At 44.6% G+C, this 15388-nt stretch overlaps 1 protein-coding gene across 6 annotated transcripts in view; it reads right to left on the reverse strand.

The window, feature by feature from the left end:
* Positions 1–233: 233 nt before the first annotated feature.
* The window catches only part of PDE4B (phosphodiesterase 4B), a 156942-nt gene continuing 141787 nt past the window's right edge, over positions 234–15388 (reverse strand). For 5 of the 6 annotated variants that reach the window (XM_027651407.1, XM_027651401.1, XM_027651402.1 and 2 more), the window contains 9 exons: positions 13455–13548; positions 9266–9444; positions 8716–8814; positions 8413–8577; positions 7704–7803; positions 6726–6880; positions 6504–6626; positions 4830–5012; positions 234–2244 (listed from right to left, as the gene is read on the reverse strand). In XM_027651407.1, coding sequence (XP_027507208.1) covers positions 1879–2244; positions 4830–5012; positions 6504–6626; positions 6726–6880; positions 7704–7803; positions 8413–8577; positions 8716–8814; positions 9266–9444; positions 13455–13548 — 1464 coding nt within the window. In that variant the 3' untranslated portion in view covers positions 234–1878. Of the gene's footprint in view, positions 2245–4829; positions 5013–6503; positions 6627–6725; positions 6881–7703; positions 7804–8412; positions 8578–8715; positions 8815–9265; positions 9445–13454; positions 13549–14289; positions 14891–15388 lie in introns of those variants that run through there. The other variant, XM_027651404.1, reaches the window with a different exon arrangement.

Below are 15388 nucleotides of genomic sequence, written 5' to 3' on the forward strand. Positions count from 1 at the left end.
TGAGTTTTGGCTGTAGGAGGTTCTGGGTTTCAGCTCTGGGAGGTCCTGGGTTTTGACTATGGGATGATTCTGCATTTTGGCCAAGAAAGGGTTCTGGGTTTCAGACACAGGCATGTTCTGGATTTGGGGTATGGGCATGTTCTGGGCTTGGAGGGTTCCATTTTGCTGTCCCCCAAGTGGTGGTGACACAGCTTACGCTGACTTGTTGACAAAAGCATCATGAAGAGCCACAGGCAGGGTCATGCTTTCATTTATTCACTTCATATAAAAATCTCTTAAGAATGCATCTGAACACAATATATAATACTATAACATACATTGTGTGAAACTTTTGGAAACAATAAAATAACCACCTGGAACAATGCAGTGTTCAACAGACAAACAAACCCATTGATCATGCACAACTGTGCTATTGTCATTAACTAGTTAGTCACAAGTTGGACCAAAAAGCTTGAAACATATTTTACAAACTGAGATTGACACCGCTCACGATGCCGGACAAGCTTTGTCAGAGGAAGTTTCACAGCACAATTATTACATCAGTTCACATTTTTGTCATAGAAATTCACATTGGGTTGTTCAGAAATTGGAACGTGACATTTAAAAGCCAGCCCGTTCTCGGGGGGTTTCTTTGTTCGCTTCCCCGTCTCTCTGTTCACTCCCAACTGCTCTGGGGTCTGGTGCCACCCCTCCCACGGGCGGCTGCCACCCGAATGCCCTTCCTGGGTTGCGTCTGTCTCTCCAGCTATGTTCAGGTTCTTGTACTTTATGCAATACAAAAGGTTACAAGAAAAAAAGGCAACTCTTATTCCGAGTTTTCTACACCGTTAACATCGCCGCCGACAGGCAATGCTAATTCATATAAATTAATAACTTACAAAACATTACAGTATATACATTACGTAATAAATACACTGTTATAAACAGTAATGGAGGTGTTAGAGCTCGAGGCAGTGCAGGAGGAGGATGGTGGGCCTAAACCTAGGAAACGTGGACAAGAGGCGAGAGAAACACAAATATCCGAGCGTGCAAATTCCAAGGAGCTGCCGAGGGGGAACATGTGTCACACACTGCCTTACTCATGTTTGTACTGCACTGTGCCATGGAAACAACCTGTCCTCTGTCCTGCTCACCACAAAACCAAACCCTGTGAGGAAAAAATACTGTTGTTCCAAGCAAGAGAACAGAGACGGTGCATGATGGCATGAAGTGACTTAAAACAGGTCACCAGGGGTATTAAGAAGACGATTAAAGGTGCAGTAATGCAAACCAGAGGGTTTCCCCTTCTGTTTAGTCTGTCAAAGTGATTAACTGCAATAAAGTGACAGGTATTGCCCATGAAAAAAAGGAAGACTGCTTCTTGTAACAGGAAGAATCAAAAAAGTATCCGTCAATTCTGAAACACTTTGTGTTGCTTTTGAATACTAAACTCTGTGTATTTAATTAAGAGACTCTTGAAAAGACATGAAAGTGTTTACAAAGAAGGCACACAGGTCTGCAGACAGGTGGTTGGGTGGACAGGTTTTATATGGAGAGTTATTAATCAGTAGTTTCTATCAGTCTAACTGGTATAAATTCCAAAACTAACAGTATAAAATCTCTCAGTTGTGTGTCATTGACGCCTCAGTCCCGACCCAAGCCAGCTCCAGGACAACATGATGCTCTTGGCTGACAAGGCTCAAACCAAACCGTAAATCACCTGGTAATTTCCTGAGCAATCATTCACTACACGATCTTTAACCCTGACTCCAATCTCAAGTAGCTGGGAGGGTCTTTAAGCCACTGTGGGACAGAGGCCTCAGACCCCGCTGCAGGCTGTCCGTGAGACTGCTTGCATGCTCCTTAAGTGTTAAAATCCACTCACATGGGTCCAGGACATTATGTGTCGACAGGAGATGTGTCTTCTGTCACAATCTCTATGTTTGCTTCCCTCTGGGGCTCCTCCTCCCCTGGTTCGGCCACGCAGAGTGTCTGTGTATTGCTGAAGTAGCCGATGCTCTCGCCGTCCTTCTCTGGCCCATCCGAGTCCTCCTCCTCCAGTGTCAGTTCAAACTGGAACTTCTCCATGAGGCCCTGGCAGTCCTGACCCCGCTCCTCCAGGGGAGGGGATGGGCTCTGAGGTATCATGCTCTGGTACCAGTTCCTGTTGTCCTCCAGCGTGTCCAGGATGTCCTGGGCATCGGGTTGCACCAGATCAGCCCATGTCTCCCAGAGCGGATGGACGATGTAGTCAATGAATCCCACCTGGGAACACAGGAACACTCACACTTAGGGGAAGGGAATGACTAGGAGAAGGTAGGTGTCTAAAAAGTTCAATTTATGGTAATACCTGATTTTTACAAGCAAAATACCCACCCCAGAGCAAGTCTCCAAACCAGCACAGCATAATCACGGACAAAATCATCTGATACCCAGAACTCCACCTACAACCTTGGGTTAGGTTGCTGTCTAAAATCAAACCTTAGATTGAAGTTTAACTAAAAGCAGGAGCCAACAGGAAATTCAAGAGATAGAACTGTCAATTCCATCCCTGGCAGTACGTGGGGTTTTAAGTATCCCTGCTCCTCTCAGAATTCCCGGGTGACAAGGCTGGTGCATTTATGGCCACTGTGCCCTTACCTCAGGGTACACACTTGGCTGAGAGCTGGGAATACACCAGTGCTCCCAAGGCAAGCAGCCATCCTAAGACCGAATGTCCCTGCCTTATGGACTATAGTTCAAGCTTTAGGTGTATTTTACTACAGTGTGTACTTTGTGCCTATTCTGAACTGTTTAATGCTCCTGCAGCTTCAAACATTTCAGTTTTTCTCCTCCACCCTGCCAAAGCAGCTACTGTGTTTCTCTGAGGAGCTGGCCCAGCTAGAGACTCTCTTTCCGTTCATTTTGTTTTGGAAAGAACCCAGAAAGCAGGTCAGCTCATCCCAAGAATCCTCCTCCTGCATGAAGAGGGCAGGCCACTGCTGTCCGACCCCCCTGGAGTGACGTGTCGGTGATGGAAAGAGTGAGGGCTGTGGCTGAGTCCGTCAGTCCTTCCGCCGGCGTAAGCTCTGAGCTAAATCATCCTTCAATTGTCTGACTAAGAGAGGACGTACGTCCAGGATGGAGAAAACTGAATGGCCATAAAGAGGATTGAAATTCTTCCCTCTTGGCAGAATGTGTCACTTCTCCTCGCTCTGCTGGACAAGGTTTCTGTGCAGCAGGAAAATGGCTCTCCGAGGAGCCAGCCCCAACATGCAGATGTTTGCTTTGGAAATCACACATGGCTCCTTCAGACACAACAGGATGTCAATAGAACCATTAACATTCAATTGTAACATACAGTTGAGGCAGCTCAAACAAAAAGGTGATGAAAATTTCCTGCAGCACATGTTCCGGAGCACTTTTAAAGGGGAAAAAAAAAAGGATTCTCTATGGTTAGCTCATGGCTTTGCTGCCACCCAAAATGCTCAAGGGCTCTACAGCAGCAATGAGTAAAGATTGGCACTCATTAATAGGGTCATTGTTTCTTTATAAACATCCCAGATCATGGAAAAACTGGAATAACATGGAATAACCACACGGCTCAGCATTGATCCTAAAATATTTTGATGTAAAGAGGTGACATCTCAAGCTTTGCAATACTCGCATACTCTTTTCCAGTCAACTCCTTCTTTCCCTCCAGCACAGACATGCCACCTCCCTTTCTCCTTTGGGATTTCCATGAGGGCCATTTTGTGCAATTCCTGTCCCTTTTGCATAGCAAAAATGCCATTTTGAAGCCTCTGTGAAGTGCATATGTGAAACAAATAATGAATTGGAGCTCACATGCGGAGCACATGGGCATTTTCTGGCTGAGCCTGGCTGAAGGATTCATTTCTTGTTAGGTTAACAAATAAGACAGATTTTTCCAACAAAATCACCATGCGGCTGAGTGAATAATTTTGAAACCACTTGGCTTAGCCTGAGAGGACATTTGGAAATAATTATCATCAATTTTGTTACTTATTCAAGCTGAAAAACCTCAATGATGACTTGCTCTAGTCATTCAAAAACAACAACCAGGACACCATTATATAAAAGTTGGAATATGTTTAGGCAAACATAAATTACTGGTTTCATTACAGACTATCTGGGTGAAATTTTATGGCCTGTACTACAAAGGTCAGAACAAAATCTGAGCTTGAAACCATTTAATTTATGAATCAGAACAAGGGATGAGCCAGTTCATCTCAAAAAATGTGGCAAATCCAGCTCCTTTTAAGGTTTGTATTGACATAAATGACTATTTCTGTGCCTTCACCCTGCACACAGCAGTTCCAGCAGTCCTCTAACTTCACCAGATGGATCATGCACTACAAAACTGTCCTGAATATTGTCCAGTGTGCTGAAGTGGATCTCAGCCGGGAGAAGCTCCTAACCCTGCAGTTCAGTGGGGCTGGCACTGCTATAAATGTCTAACCCAGGGTACAATGTCAGTATGTTTAGGAGGTGCTAATTAACAGAGGCTGTGAAAGCAGGAAAGACCCAGTAGGAGAATGTGGAGAGTAGAATTGCACTTTTCAAGACTGGGGAACAAAAGGAAACCAACTCCTCCTGGAAACTGGGACACGAACAGGGCAAGATGAACACGCATTTGGAAATGAGGAGATGCCGAGGGGCACAGAGAGGAGCCTGAGCAGCCTCATCAGTCTGTGTGAGCTCCAGGCACAGCTGGATGTCAGGGTCGATCAGAACCAACCCTCTGAACAGTTGGCTCATTGCCTAATTGTGCTGGAGAGAGCAGATGAATTTTGTCTCTGCTTTAAAACTACAAGCTCAGGCAGTAAGAACTGCAGCTTAGGGCCAATCACCTGTGATTTCTCCACCGAAGCGGTGTGTTTGTCACACATCGGGCTGATTTCCATTCCTCTTTCTCTCTCCTTGTCTCCCTGCTGGAAGAACTCCTCCATGATCCTGTCTGTCCACTGCCGGTACAGCTCCAGAGACTTTGTGGGATTACTCAGGTCCGCACAATGTACCATATTTCGGAGAACCTGCAATTACATTAATCAGAAAACGCATAAAATCAAATGGAAAAAGGAGATGGTTTCAAGCTGTATCTGCTCACTTATTGCAGAACATTTGACCACAAGACTCCTTGATTATGAAACAGCCCATAAAAATATTAACATTGTTCCATCATACCACGTTAAAGACGTGGACCTGTTAGAGCAGGTCCAGAGGAGGCCACAGAGGTGCTCTGAGGGCTGGAGCCCCTCTGCTCTGGAGACAGGCTGGGAGAGCTGGGGGTGTTCACCTGGAGAAGAGAAGGCTCCAGGACACCTTAGAGCCCCTTCCAGTGCCCAAAGGGGCTCCAAGAGAGCTGGAGAGGGACTTGGGGCAAAGGCCTGGAGGGACAGGACAAGGGGGAATGGCTTCCCACTGTCAGAGGGCAGTGTTAGATGGAACAGTGGGAAGGAATTCTTCCCTGTGAGGGTGGTGAGGCCCTGGCACAGGTTGCCCAGAGAAGCTGTGGCTGCCTCATCCCTGGAAGTGCCTAAGGCCAGGTTGGACAGGGCTTGGAGCAACCTGGTCTAGTGGAAGGTGTCCCTGCCCATGGCAGGGGTTGGACTAAATGAGCTTTAAAGTCACACCCAACCCAAACCAGACTGTGATTCTCTGATTGTATATATTCACAGATGAGCCCAGCTGCCACAGTCCCTTCAGAGACAACACATGCTCTCTGGTGTTCAGACAACTCAAGACTTACAGGGGGTGCAGTTGTAACAATGTTAATGACATCACACAGGTTTGTTTTTGAATGCAGGTGCTTCCCACCATTCAAAATTCATTTCCATGCTCTCATGGAAGTAGGTTAAATGCTCCTACTATTAAGTGAGTAATATCCCTTCCAGACACACACAAGATGTGCCTGACTAACTGGCCAGAAGGACTGAGACAGCAGCAAAGTGACCTGTCTTAACATCATCAATCTTAAATAAAAACTGAAGGAGTTTTCCCATGAGCCTGTTCTTAAGAAGTTGGTCATCAAAGTGCAGAGCAGATCGGAATGTATCTTGTCCTGCTCACTATGTAACCCTGTTCCAGCACTGCTTTGTCATTTCTGTAAATCAAGAATTTATATAGGAGACAGACTGCACATCACTAATTTCAGCTCACTGGGAGTTGCTTCTAGGTATGGAGCCATAAATTAAAATTCTTGCAATGCTATAGCAGAAGAAACAAATGGGAGAAAGCAGCACAGAAATTTGAGGACCCTCATAAACTCAGCCTTATGGACTAACCTCAGAAGGATGTGCATGTTTGAACTTATATACCCTTAGTGTTACAAAACCCATACTCCCCTTCACCTAAAATATATGGGACTACCGTGCACCCATTCTTATTACAGAAGAAAATGACTGCTGAAAATTTAGGTCAGTAGCTTCTATATATGTTCAATTTAACAGCCACAATAAAAACAGGAATGTGGTTTCTTCATCCTGAACAAAATACACAAAATCCAGGAAATTTGGCTGCCATACCTGTATTCTGTCTGTGTAGTTGTCCAGAAGGAGAACTCCTGAACTGGTCACCTTCTTAGTTTCCACCATAGTCTTCAGATCAGCTAACAGACTCATATGCTTGGACATATCAGTGGCCAACACCTTGACAGAGGTGGAAAAAACAGGATGTCAGCAGGGGCAGCCACACAAGTAAGCCAGTTTTTGGGTTAGGAAGAGAAGCAGAGTGTGCACAGCTCATACCATGTCAATCACCATCTTCCTGAGCGTCTGACGCTGCTTCTTGGTCAGGTTCTGGAAGATGTCACAGTGCTCCTCCTGAAGCAGTTTGAAACCCACAGCAAGGTGGTGGTTCTCCAGGACGGACTCGTCATTGTACATCAGGGCCAGCTCGGAATCTAGCAAAGGAACACAGATATGTGACTCCAGCATGTGAAATGGGTGACTTCAAACAGCAAACACTTGTCCTAGGCACTGCAATGTTTCATCTGTGTGCAATAAATCAGGAAGGGTTTCCTTGCCCAGGGAGGTTGTGGATGTCCCACTCCTGGAAGTGTTCAAGGCCAGGTTGCACGGGGGTTGGAGCAACTTGGGGTAGTGGGAGGTGTCCCTGCCCATGGCAGGCAGTGAAAGGAAATAATTCCAGGATTCTGTGATTGTTTCTTGCTCCATGAGTGACAAGAGCCTGTGGTTTGATAATTCCAGAATGTATGTTTATAATACAAACAGCCTTTGCTCAGTCTTAGTGAACAAAATAATACTCAGTTGACTTAGTTACGGCTTCAGAGTCACTGACAACAGAATCCTGCGAACACTCTTTCCAAAACAGAACAATACCCATATTTTGGAATCAAGATACATGCTCAGCCTGTTGCAGAACACAATATGAGCCACAATATTTAGCTTTATGGTTGTCAATAGCAATAGCATTATTTCTCTTATAGTAATGGTAAAATTTGCACTCGGGACTGGAAGAATTATTACATGTTAGCGAGTAGTAATATTCACAAGGCTACTTTACAAATTGTACTACAATAGCTCCCTTTGTTAGAAATTTCATTTTAATTATTGCTTTATTTCCAAATGTTTCCCTCATTTACTGCACAATATTTTGAGAAGGCAATTCAGTCTGCAAGTCATCATTTATGTAATAGAAAAAGCATTTCCACAAGTTTCCAAATTTGTGGATGAAGTTATGATTGTATTCCAAACAAAACTCACTTGTATTAATAAGAAATTGATTGGAGACCCCAGGGTGATCCACATCATGAATTGCAGCTGCAAAAATTGCAGCGAGGATTTCCAAATCTGTGAAGACAGCCTATAAAGGAAAGAAGGAATTTGTCAGAGAGGTCTTTAAGTTTTATCCCTCAACAGTTTGGGAGGCAGATTTAGAGAAACAAATTGTGCTTTTTAAAATTAGTTTTCTGAGGACAAGCCACTGACTCATAAGACAGGTCTGCAAGCAGCTTGTGCTCCTGAAGATGAAACAGCAATTTCAGGAAGGGATGCTGCTGAGCTTTCTTAATCACAGAACCATAGCATATACTGAGTTGGAAGGGACCCACAAGGATCATCCAGTCCAACCCTCAGCCCCGCACAGACCCATTCCCAAGAGTCACACCGTGTGCCCCAGAGGATCATCCAAACACTCCTTGAGCTCTGGCAGCCTTGGTGCTGTGACCACTGCCCTGGGGAGCCTGTTCAGTGCCCAACCACCCTCTGGGGGAAGAACCTTTTTCTAAGATGCAACCTAAACCTGCCCTGACACAACTTCAGGCCATTCCTGTCACTGGTCCCCACAGAGCAGAGATCAGTGTCTGAAGGAGTCCTTGGCAGCAAACGGAGCCCTCGGAAGAGCAGGAAGTGCCCCTCCCACCTTCAAACACAACCCTGCCCAGCACAACTCAGCTGAAACAAGGTAACTCACATCCAGGGCAGGGGTAGAGAGCAGAACATGGGTGGACTGGGCAACATCAGCAGCGTGGAGGCTGTTGTGGTAGGCCACGTCCGAGTGGTAGTGATCTTCCAGTGTCATCATGTACGTCACGAACGTGTCTGAGGAGATCTTGAATGTTTTCAGGAGATCTCGCTCCTATGTAATAAAAGATACAAACATACAGGCATGTATCATGTAAGAAAGTCATGCTGGAGAAGACAACAAATCTGAAAGCAATAAGAAATTAAAGTAGTGCCATAAAAGAATAGCAAATTTGGGCAGGAAGTGACACACCTGGAATATGGCGTACATGATGCAGGTGAGGGGCCTGTTGTGGGAATATCTGGCCACGTTAAATATGTTCAGACCCCATTTATTCAGATCTTCCAGTTCCTTTTGAGAGGACAAAAAGAGAATAATTACATTATTTTTCCAGACAATTCTGCATTTCTCACTTGCACCACGTCTTCTGGTGTGAAGAAGTTCTATCTTTGAACTTTCCCAAAAGTTCCAAAATATGCAAATTTAATAATTATTGTAATTATGTAAGTGCATGAATATGTGTACTTAAGTACAGGAACACAGAGTAACTGTGAAGGGCTGATTTTGTGTTTGATAATTGTTCTCCTCAGCCTTCATCACTTTTCTTCTTATTATTTTAGGGATAATTATAAGTATTTATAAACATAGAATATGCTGTTAGGGCCTGCTACCATTAATTACAACATTTTTAATGGCCACATCACTTCAGGATTACTGATTACAGTTTTACAAGGGGGGAAATCATTCATCCAGTCCTTTCCCAGCTTCCAGCTTCCCCCAGAATGGCAAGAATCTGTCATACCTTGGCCAGATGATCTTCCTTTTCAGTTTTCACGCCAAACCGTGAAATGCTGGTGTTATTTAAGCTTGAACTATGCATTAATTTTTTCACTCCGCTGATCTGTGTCATGAGCTGCTGTTTTTTCTTCTTCTCTCTGTCTTTCTGGGTGGGAGAAGGAATCTCCACATCATTCTGCTTGTCTGTAACAAATCAAGGTGAAATGAGCCAACACCGTTTGCAGCACAAGCACTGGTCACACCCCCAAAATCAACCCTTGGCTTTGCTCACTAAGTGGCTCCACACGCCAGTTCAAACCCAGGTGTTCCTGCCTGGGGTCTTGTATTTTGGGACCCAAAAGCCAAAGCAAAACAGTGACACAACCTCTGGTTCCTCTCTGAAAGACTGAACACCTGCCACTGAGCCCTGCTGGGACACTTGGTGTGATTTTTGGAGTGTCCTGTGCTGGGCCAGGAGTTGGGTGCGATGATCCTGATGGGTCCCTTCTATCTCGGCATATTCTACGATTGTTTAAGACCAGGCTGCTTTCCTTGTAGCCATTTTCACCGTGCATGGCCTGGGGACACAGCAGATGTCCAGGAATGTGTCTCTATGAGTGGATGTGGCACTTGGGCACATGGGGCAGTGGTAGCCTTGGCAGTGCTGAGGATGGTTGGACTTACTAGTCTAAGAAGGCTTTCCAACCTAAATGCTTCTGTGATTCTCCGTGCCTGAAGGGCATCAGGTTCTGTTCATGGCTAAATCCCAATTAATTTTTATTACCTATTTTAAGGGAAATATACATATCCCAACAACACATTTTTCCTCATTAAAGCTTAAAAAGTTTGTATTTTCCCATTCCCTATGTTGGTAATTATTAGTGTCAACATCCCCTGCTCTTAGAGCACCAACCCAGTAACAAATTTGTGACACTGATTTATTAAAGGTTTGTCCTTTACAAATATGTAGAGAATAACATACAAAGCACAGGCCACATTCTTCTTGCCATTCTCAGAGATAATAACAATATTAGTCCACACGAAATAGGTACAAACTTGGCTGTGGAGATGTGTTTAATAAATAAATAAATCAATAAATATCTCCACATATGTTATTTACTGCCCTTACAGCTGATTTATTTGCTGAATTAAAGTGGAGATACACTTGCTCATTACTTCCATACAAATAATTTTTCATGGACTCGTAGAAAAGGCTATAATAATCTCTTTGCACCTTTGCATCCCTGAGGACCTTCAGAGGGACAAGGCCTGTAGACATTAGTTACTTTTGCCTTGGCTTAATTAAAATCCTCTGAAATCAGAACTACCAGTGTATCTGCAGCACTGCAATTAAGAAAGAAGCCATTATTCACAGTAACAGCCTGGCTGACATCAGTGGGTGTTTCCCTTGCATGTTTTTGCTGAACCACTGAAGGACTTTCCTCTACATAATCTCCTTAGCAATGACTAACATTAAGGCAGTGTAAAATGGACATTCTTGGACAGAAATATCTGATTTGTTAAATCAAGTGTCCCCGGTGGTGGCAGCAACACCCCTCAGCCCTTAGGTAGAACTTGTCCCAAAAGGGCACCACGATCTTCCCTGTTTATGTGATGGGGCCAATAATAAAACCACTGTTTGTCATCTTTGACCTTCACATGGATCTAAAGCTGTGCCCAGTGACTGCAGGACTGGACCTTCTGCAGAGGACATCACTTCTTGGTTCCTTCTCAGCTCATTTAATCATGGAATCACAGAATGGTTTGAGTTGGGAGGGACCTTGAAGGTCACCCAGATCCATCCCCTGCCATGACAGGCAGGGACACCTTCCACTAGACCAGGTTGCTCCAAGCCCTGTCCAACCTGGCCTTGGACACTTCCAAGGATGGGGCAGCCACAGCTTCTCTGGGAAACCTGTGCCAGGGCCTCACCACCTTCATAGGGAAGAATTTCTTCCCAATATCCCATCTAACCCTGCCCTCTGACAGTGGGAAGCCATTCTCCCTTGTCCTGTCACTGCGGGCTCTAATAAAATTAAGAGATTGAATGAGATCACATGATCTGGTTTTAATATCTGTAAATTATCCCAATCTAACAAATGCTGCTTAGAGATAAATGAATGTCCTACCCACATATTTCTTTTTTTGTTTGTTTGTTCAACCTCCTCAGCTGTAGGCTCCTGTTATTTTGTGTGTTCATTTAATTTTAAACCAAATTTTAGGGGGGAAAAAGTAATTCATAAAAAATGTAACAGCATGACTTCCCAAAATAGCTTGATGATCCTTTTAAAAGCTTTACTCTTTTTTTTTTTTTTTTTAATGTGAGCAATCAGGCTGCAATCTGGCCCAGTCTGGAGAGCCTGCACCACTCAGCACCACCACGGCCCTCACACTGCCACAAAACACAGGCTGAGTGGCTGAGTGGCCTCACACTGCCACAGAACACAGGGACGTCACTGTCACAGAGGACGGGAGGAGCAGCAGAACAGGAATGAACAGACCATTGTCCAGACCTGCAAAGGGAAATGCAGTTGCCTGACCCAGTTTGAGTAAGGGAATAGAAAGAATTGAAAGACATGGACCTGTTAGAGCAGGTCCAGAGGAGGCCACGGTGCTGCTCCCAGGGCTGGAGTCCCTCTGCTCTGGAGACAGGCTGGGAGAGCTGAGGGTTCACCTGGAGAAGAGAAGGCTCCAGGGAGACCTTAGAGCCCTTCCAGTGCCTAAAGGGGCTCCAAGAGAGCTGGAGAGGGATTTGGGACAAGGGCCTGGAGGGACAGGACAAGGGGGAATGGCTTCCCACTGCCAGAGGACAGGGATAGATGGGATATTCTTCCTATGAGGGTGGTGAGGCCCTGGCACAGGTTGCCCAGAGAAGCTGTGGCTGCCCCATTCCTGGAAGTGTCCAAGGCCAGGTTGGACAGGGCTTGGAGCAACCTGGTCTAGTGGAAGGTGTCCCTGCCTATGGCAGAGGGTGGAACTGAATGGTCTTTGAAGTCACCCCCAAACCAAACCAGTCTGGAATTCCAGGATTCCATGAATAACACAACCCCATTAGCACCAGCAGCAGCTCCAGCTAATCAGCCCCTGCTGAATTACAGACTCCACTGACTTTAGTGTATGTGTGGTTTATTTTTGGTGGCCACATAAGCAATTCCAGCTGAGGCCCATCCTGCTCCACAGACTTGCGCCTAATGGGAAGAGCTGATGACCAACCAGCTCCCTGAACATGCCACTGTGGCTGTGCTGTGTATCCCAGGCTCTCCAAGCAGTGGCTGCTGGCTGGCAGCTGGACAGCCTTGCTCCTAATTACTTGTTTTAATTCATATTCTGGATGTCACGGTAAAGCTGAAGACTAAGACAGGGTCATTGGATCCCACAAAGCAGCTCCAGACTTCCATGGATTATTAATGATGTGATGTGTCCTAAATGCAGACAGCAGTTGCAGTTGCAACTGGCCACTGGAATCACTTTAAAATCCCTTAATGGAAATAATTGTGTGTCATGCGGTGAATGCATTCAGGATCATCTTAACCCCAGGGCACAATTCTCCATGAGCTCTAATATCCCATATCTCTCATTGTTTGGAGCTGCTGGACTCAGAGATATGTATGAGGGTACTTTGCTACATATCATTTTATATGCAAATGATCACAAATTCTAAAGCTGCTTCCACAGAATATTCTATTTCTCGTAATAAATATATTTGTTGACACAGAGGATTCATTCATGTCAGTAGTGCTGTGGGCTCCAGCAAAACTAATGAAATGCAAAATATTCTCTTTAGTCTTTATTCTGACTTTTGGTGCAAAATGAGCAAATTCACACAAAGTAATATATAAAATGTCTGGGCTGAGTCTGATCTGAACCCTGTCTCTGAAGGGGAAGATGCAGCTGAATGAGGCAGTAGTTGCAAGTTGAGCTCGTGTGACTTTGTCCTTTACATAAGGTCAACACAAAAATCAAGTATTGCATAAAGCACCTACCAACTGCCTCATTCAATCTGCACAGCAAAATCCATTGGTTTAGAGAAGGAATTCCTCTGTGAATAGACTTACTCAAACACCATCATTTTCCTCCCCATATCTATTTGAAAGTGAAAACCCCAGCATATTTCAGTAATGCTCTGCCCCAAAGGAAAGCTGGGCACAAGCAGTGATTAGGCTGCCATTAATCTCTCTCTGAGTCACCCGAAAGCTTGGGATGTGATTCCTTACCCAGGAAAGTGTTGGAAATGTACTCAGACACCTGGTTGCCGGAGCGGCTCATCTCGGAGAGGTGTGTCAGCTCCCGGTTCAGCATCCTCTTGAACTGGGAGGGGAAGAGCACAGACAAAGATGGCATTTTTCTGAATCCTTTCCCAAATCAACCCAATGTTAGCACAGGCGAGTCCACAAACAAGATGTTAGAAGCAAAATTCTGGGAATATTTGGAATGGAGTCAGAGCCATGGTTTGGTTTCATTTAGATACTGTTCAGCATCACCATGACTGGATATTTCTTTTCAATTCACTAAACTACACCATTAATTTCCTCCAAAGATGCACATTAGTTGTTACTGTCACAAATGAGGAAATAACGTTTCAGGTAATTGCTCTGAAAGCTCAAATTCTTGTTGGGGTTAGAATTCTCCATCCTATAACCTTCTCCTGTTCTGGATTTTGTAAGTTTTCTCCATTTTGTATTATGCAAGGAAAAGACAACTGCATATCCAGAGGAGAAATATGCCATAAATCTGAAGATCTGCTCAGCTCGTTAGAGTAAAATGTAGGATTCAGACATTATTCCCCCACATATACATGCTATAATCCTCCTGATTTTATAATCAAACATTTTCATCGCTGCATCATTTTATCCTGCAACACTGAATTCCCAAAGGGATAAAAAAATTCCATACATGTACTCTGCATGCACACTACACACATGTCGAGCTCTTGCCAAAATACACATAAATAACCATTTAAAAAGCATTTTTTTCCTGATAGAGGTTTTATCCAAGTAACACAGCACAAAACGAACTAGCCATTAATAGTCCTTCAGGAATTAAACCCACCTTAATATAACCCCAAGATACAGATAACAAATAGTTTGCTTCAGGCATTTTGGAAAACTCCTTGCTACCGTCCACAAATCCTCCTGGAGAAATCACTGGTCAGACAGGAGAGCTCCTTGGGAACACAGACAACCCCTTCCCCAGTCCAGGAAAAAAATCAGCGTTCAGCAAAGCCAGCGATCCCCCAAAGCCCAGCAGCTGCTAATCCCAGACAAAGCCAAGCCTGGCATCGCATCCTTGCCGAGCCTGCCCGTGGGTGGATGTGCTCGCAGGAGAGAGGAATGAAATCAGGGATTGCACAAAGGAGCGAGGACAGATCCGAGTGGATTCAGCCGGATGGCTGGAAGCACTGGGGAATTGGGAATCATCCCGGTTGCTCAGTTGGCTGAAGGGGGTCCCCACTCCGCATTAGGCTCGCTCAGCTGAACATCACGCCAGAAAAATGATGCTGCTTTCGGAGGGGCTGCCAGCTTCAGTAACAGCCATCTTTTTAAGGGAGATTAAAATGGAGGAAGCTCGGGGAATATTTAAATAAGGCAGAAGTAGGCAGCAATCTCTTCTCCATTCCTGCTTTGTTTAATCCTCATCCTTACAGAGACTGATTTTCAAAGCAGGTAGTCCTATATGGATTTTTAAAAGCATCATTTTCACATTTTCAGTGGGATCATTTTTTTTCTCCTACAAGGTAAAGGGCAAAATGTAGCAACATAGCAAAATGTACCCTTACAAACTGGAAATATCTTCCAGGTAAGAGGTATAAACTAATAATAAGCTTAAATCTGTAACAAATGCAATTCATAAATTCTTTCTCACAAGAATATATTCTTGTAAGTGTCCCTGCCCATGGCAGGGGGGTGGAATGAGATGAGCTTTAAAGTCTCCTCCAACCCTAACCATTCTGTGATTCACAATCTAAACTTCAAGATTTAATGATTTCTACAATTTTCGTTTCAAACTGAAAAGCAATCCCTTTATTAGGAAGCTGAAGCTGTCCTTTTAGCATGGAATCAAAAGAAAAGCCCATTGTGCTGTGCGTGTGACAGCCCCCAGCATGGAATCACTGGGATGTGCAGCTCTCCTGCTGCTCCAGGACGTCCTT

The sequence above is a fragment of the Corapipo altera genome, unplaced genomic scaffold (assembly GCF_003945725.1).
Source record: "Corapipo altera isolate COAL_440 unplaced genomic scaffold, ASM394572v1 57, whole genome shotgun sequence".
Lineage (NCBI taxonomy): Eukaryota > Metazoa > Chordata > Aves > Passeriformes > Pipridae > Corapipo > Corapipo altera.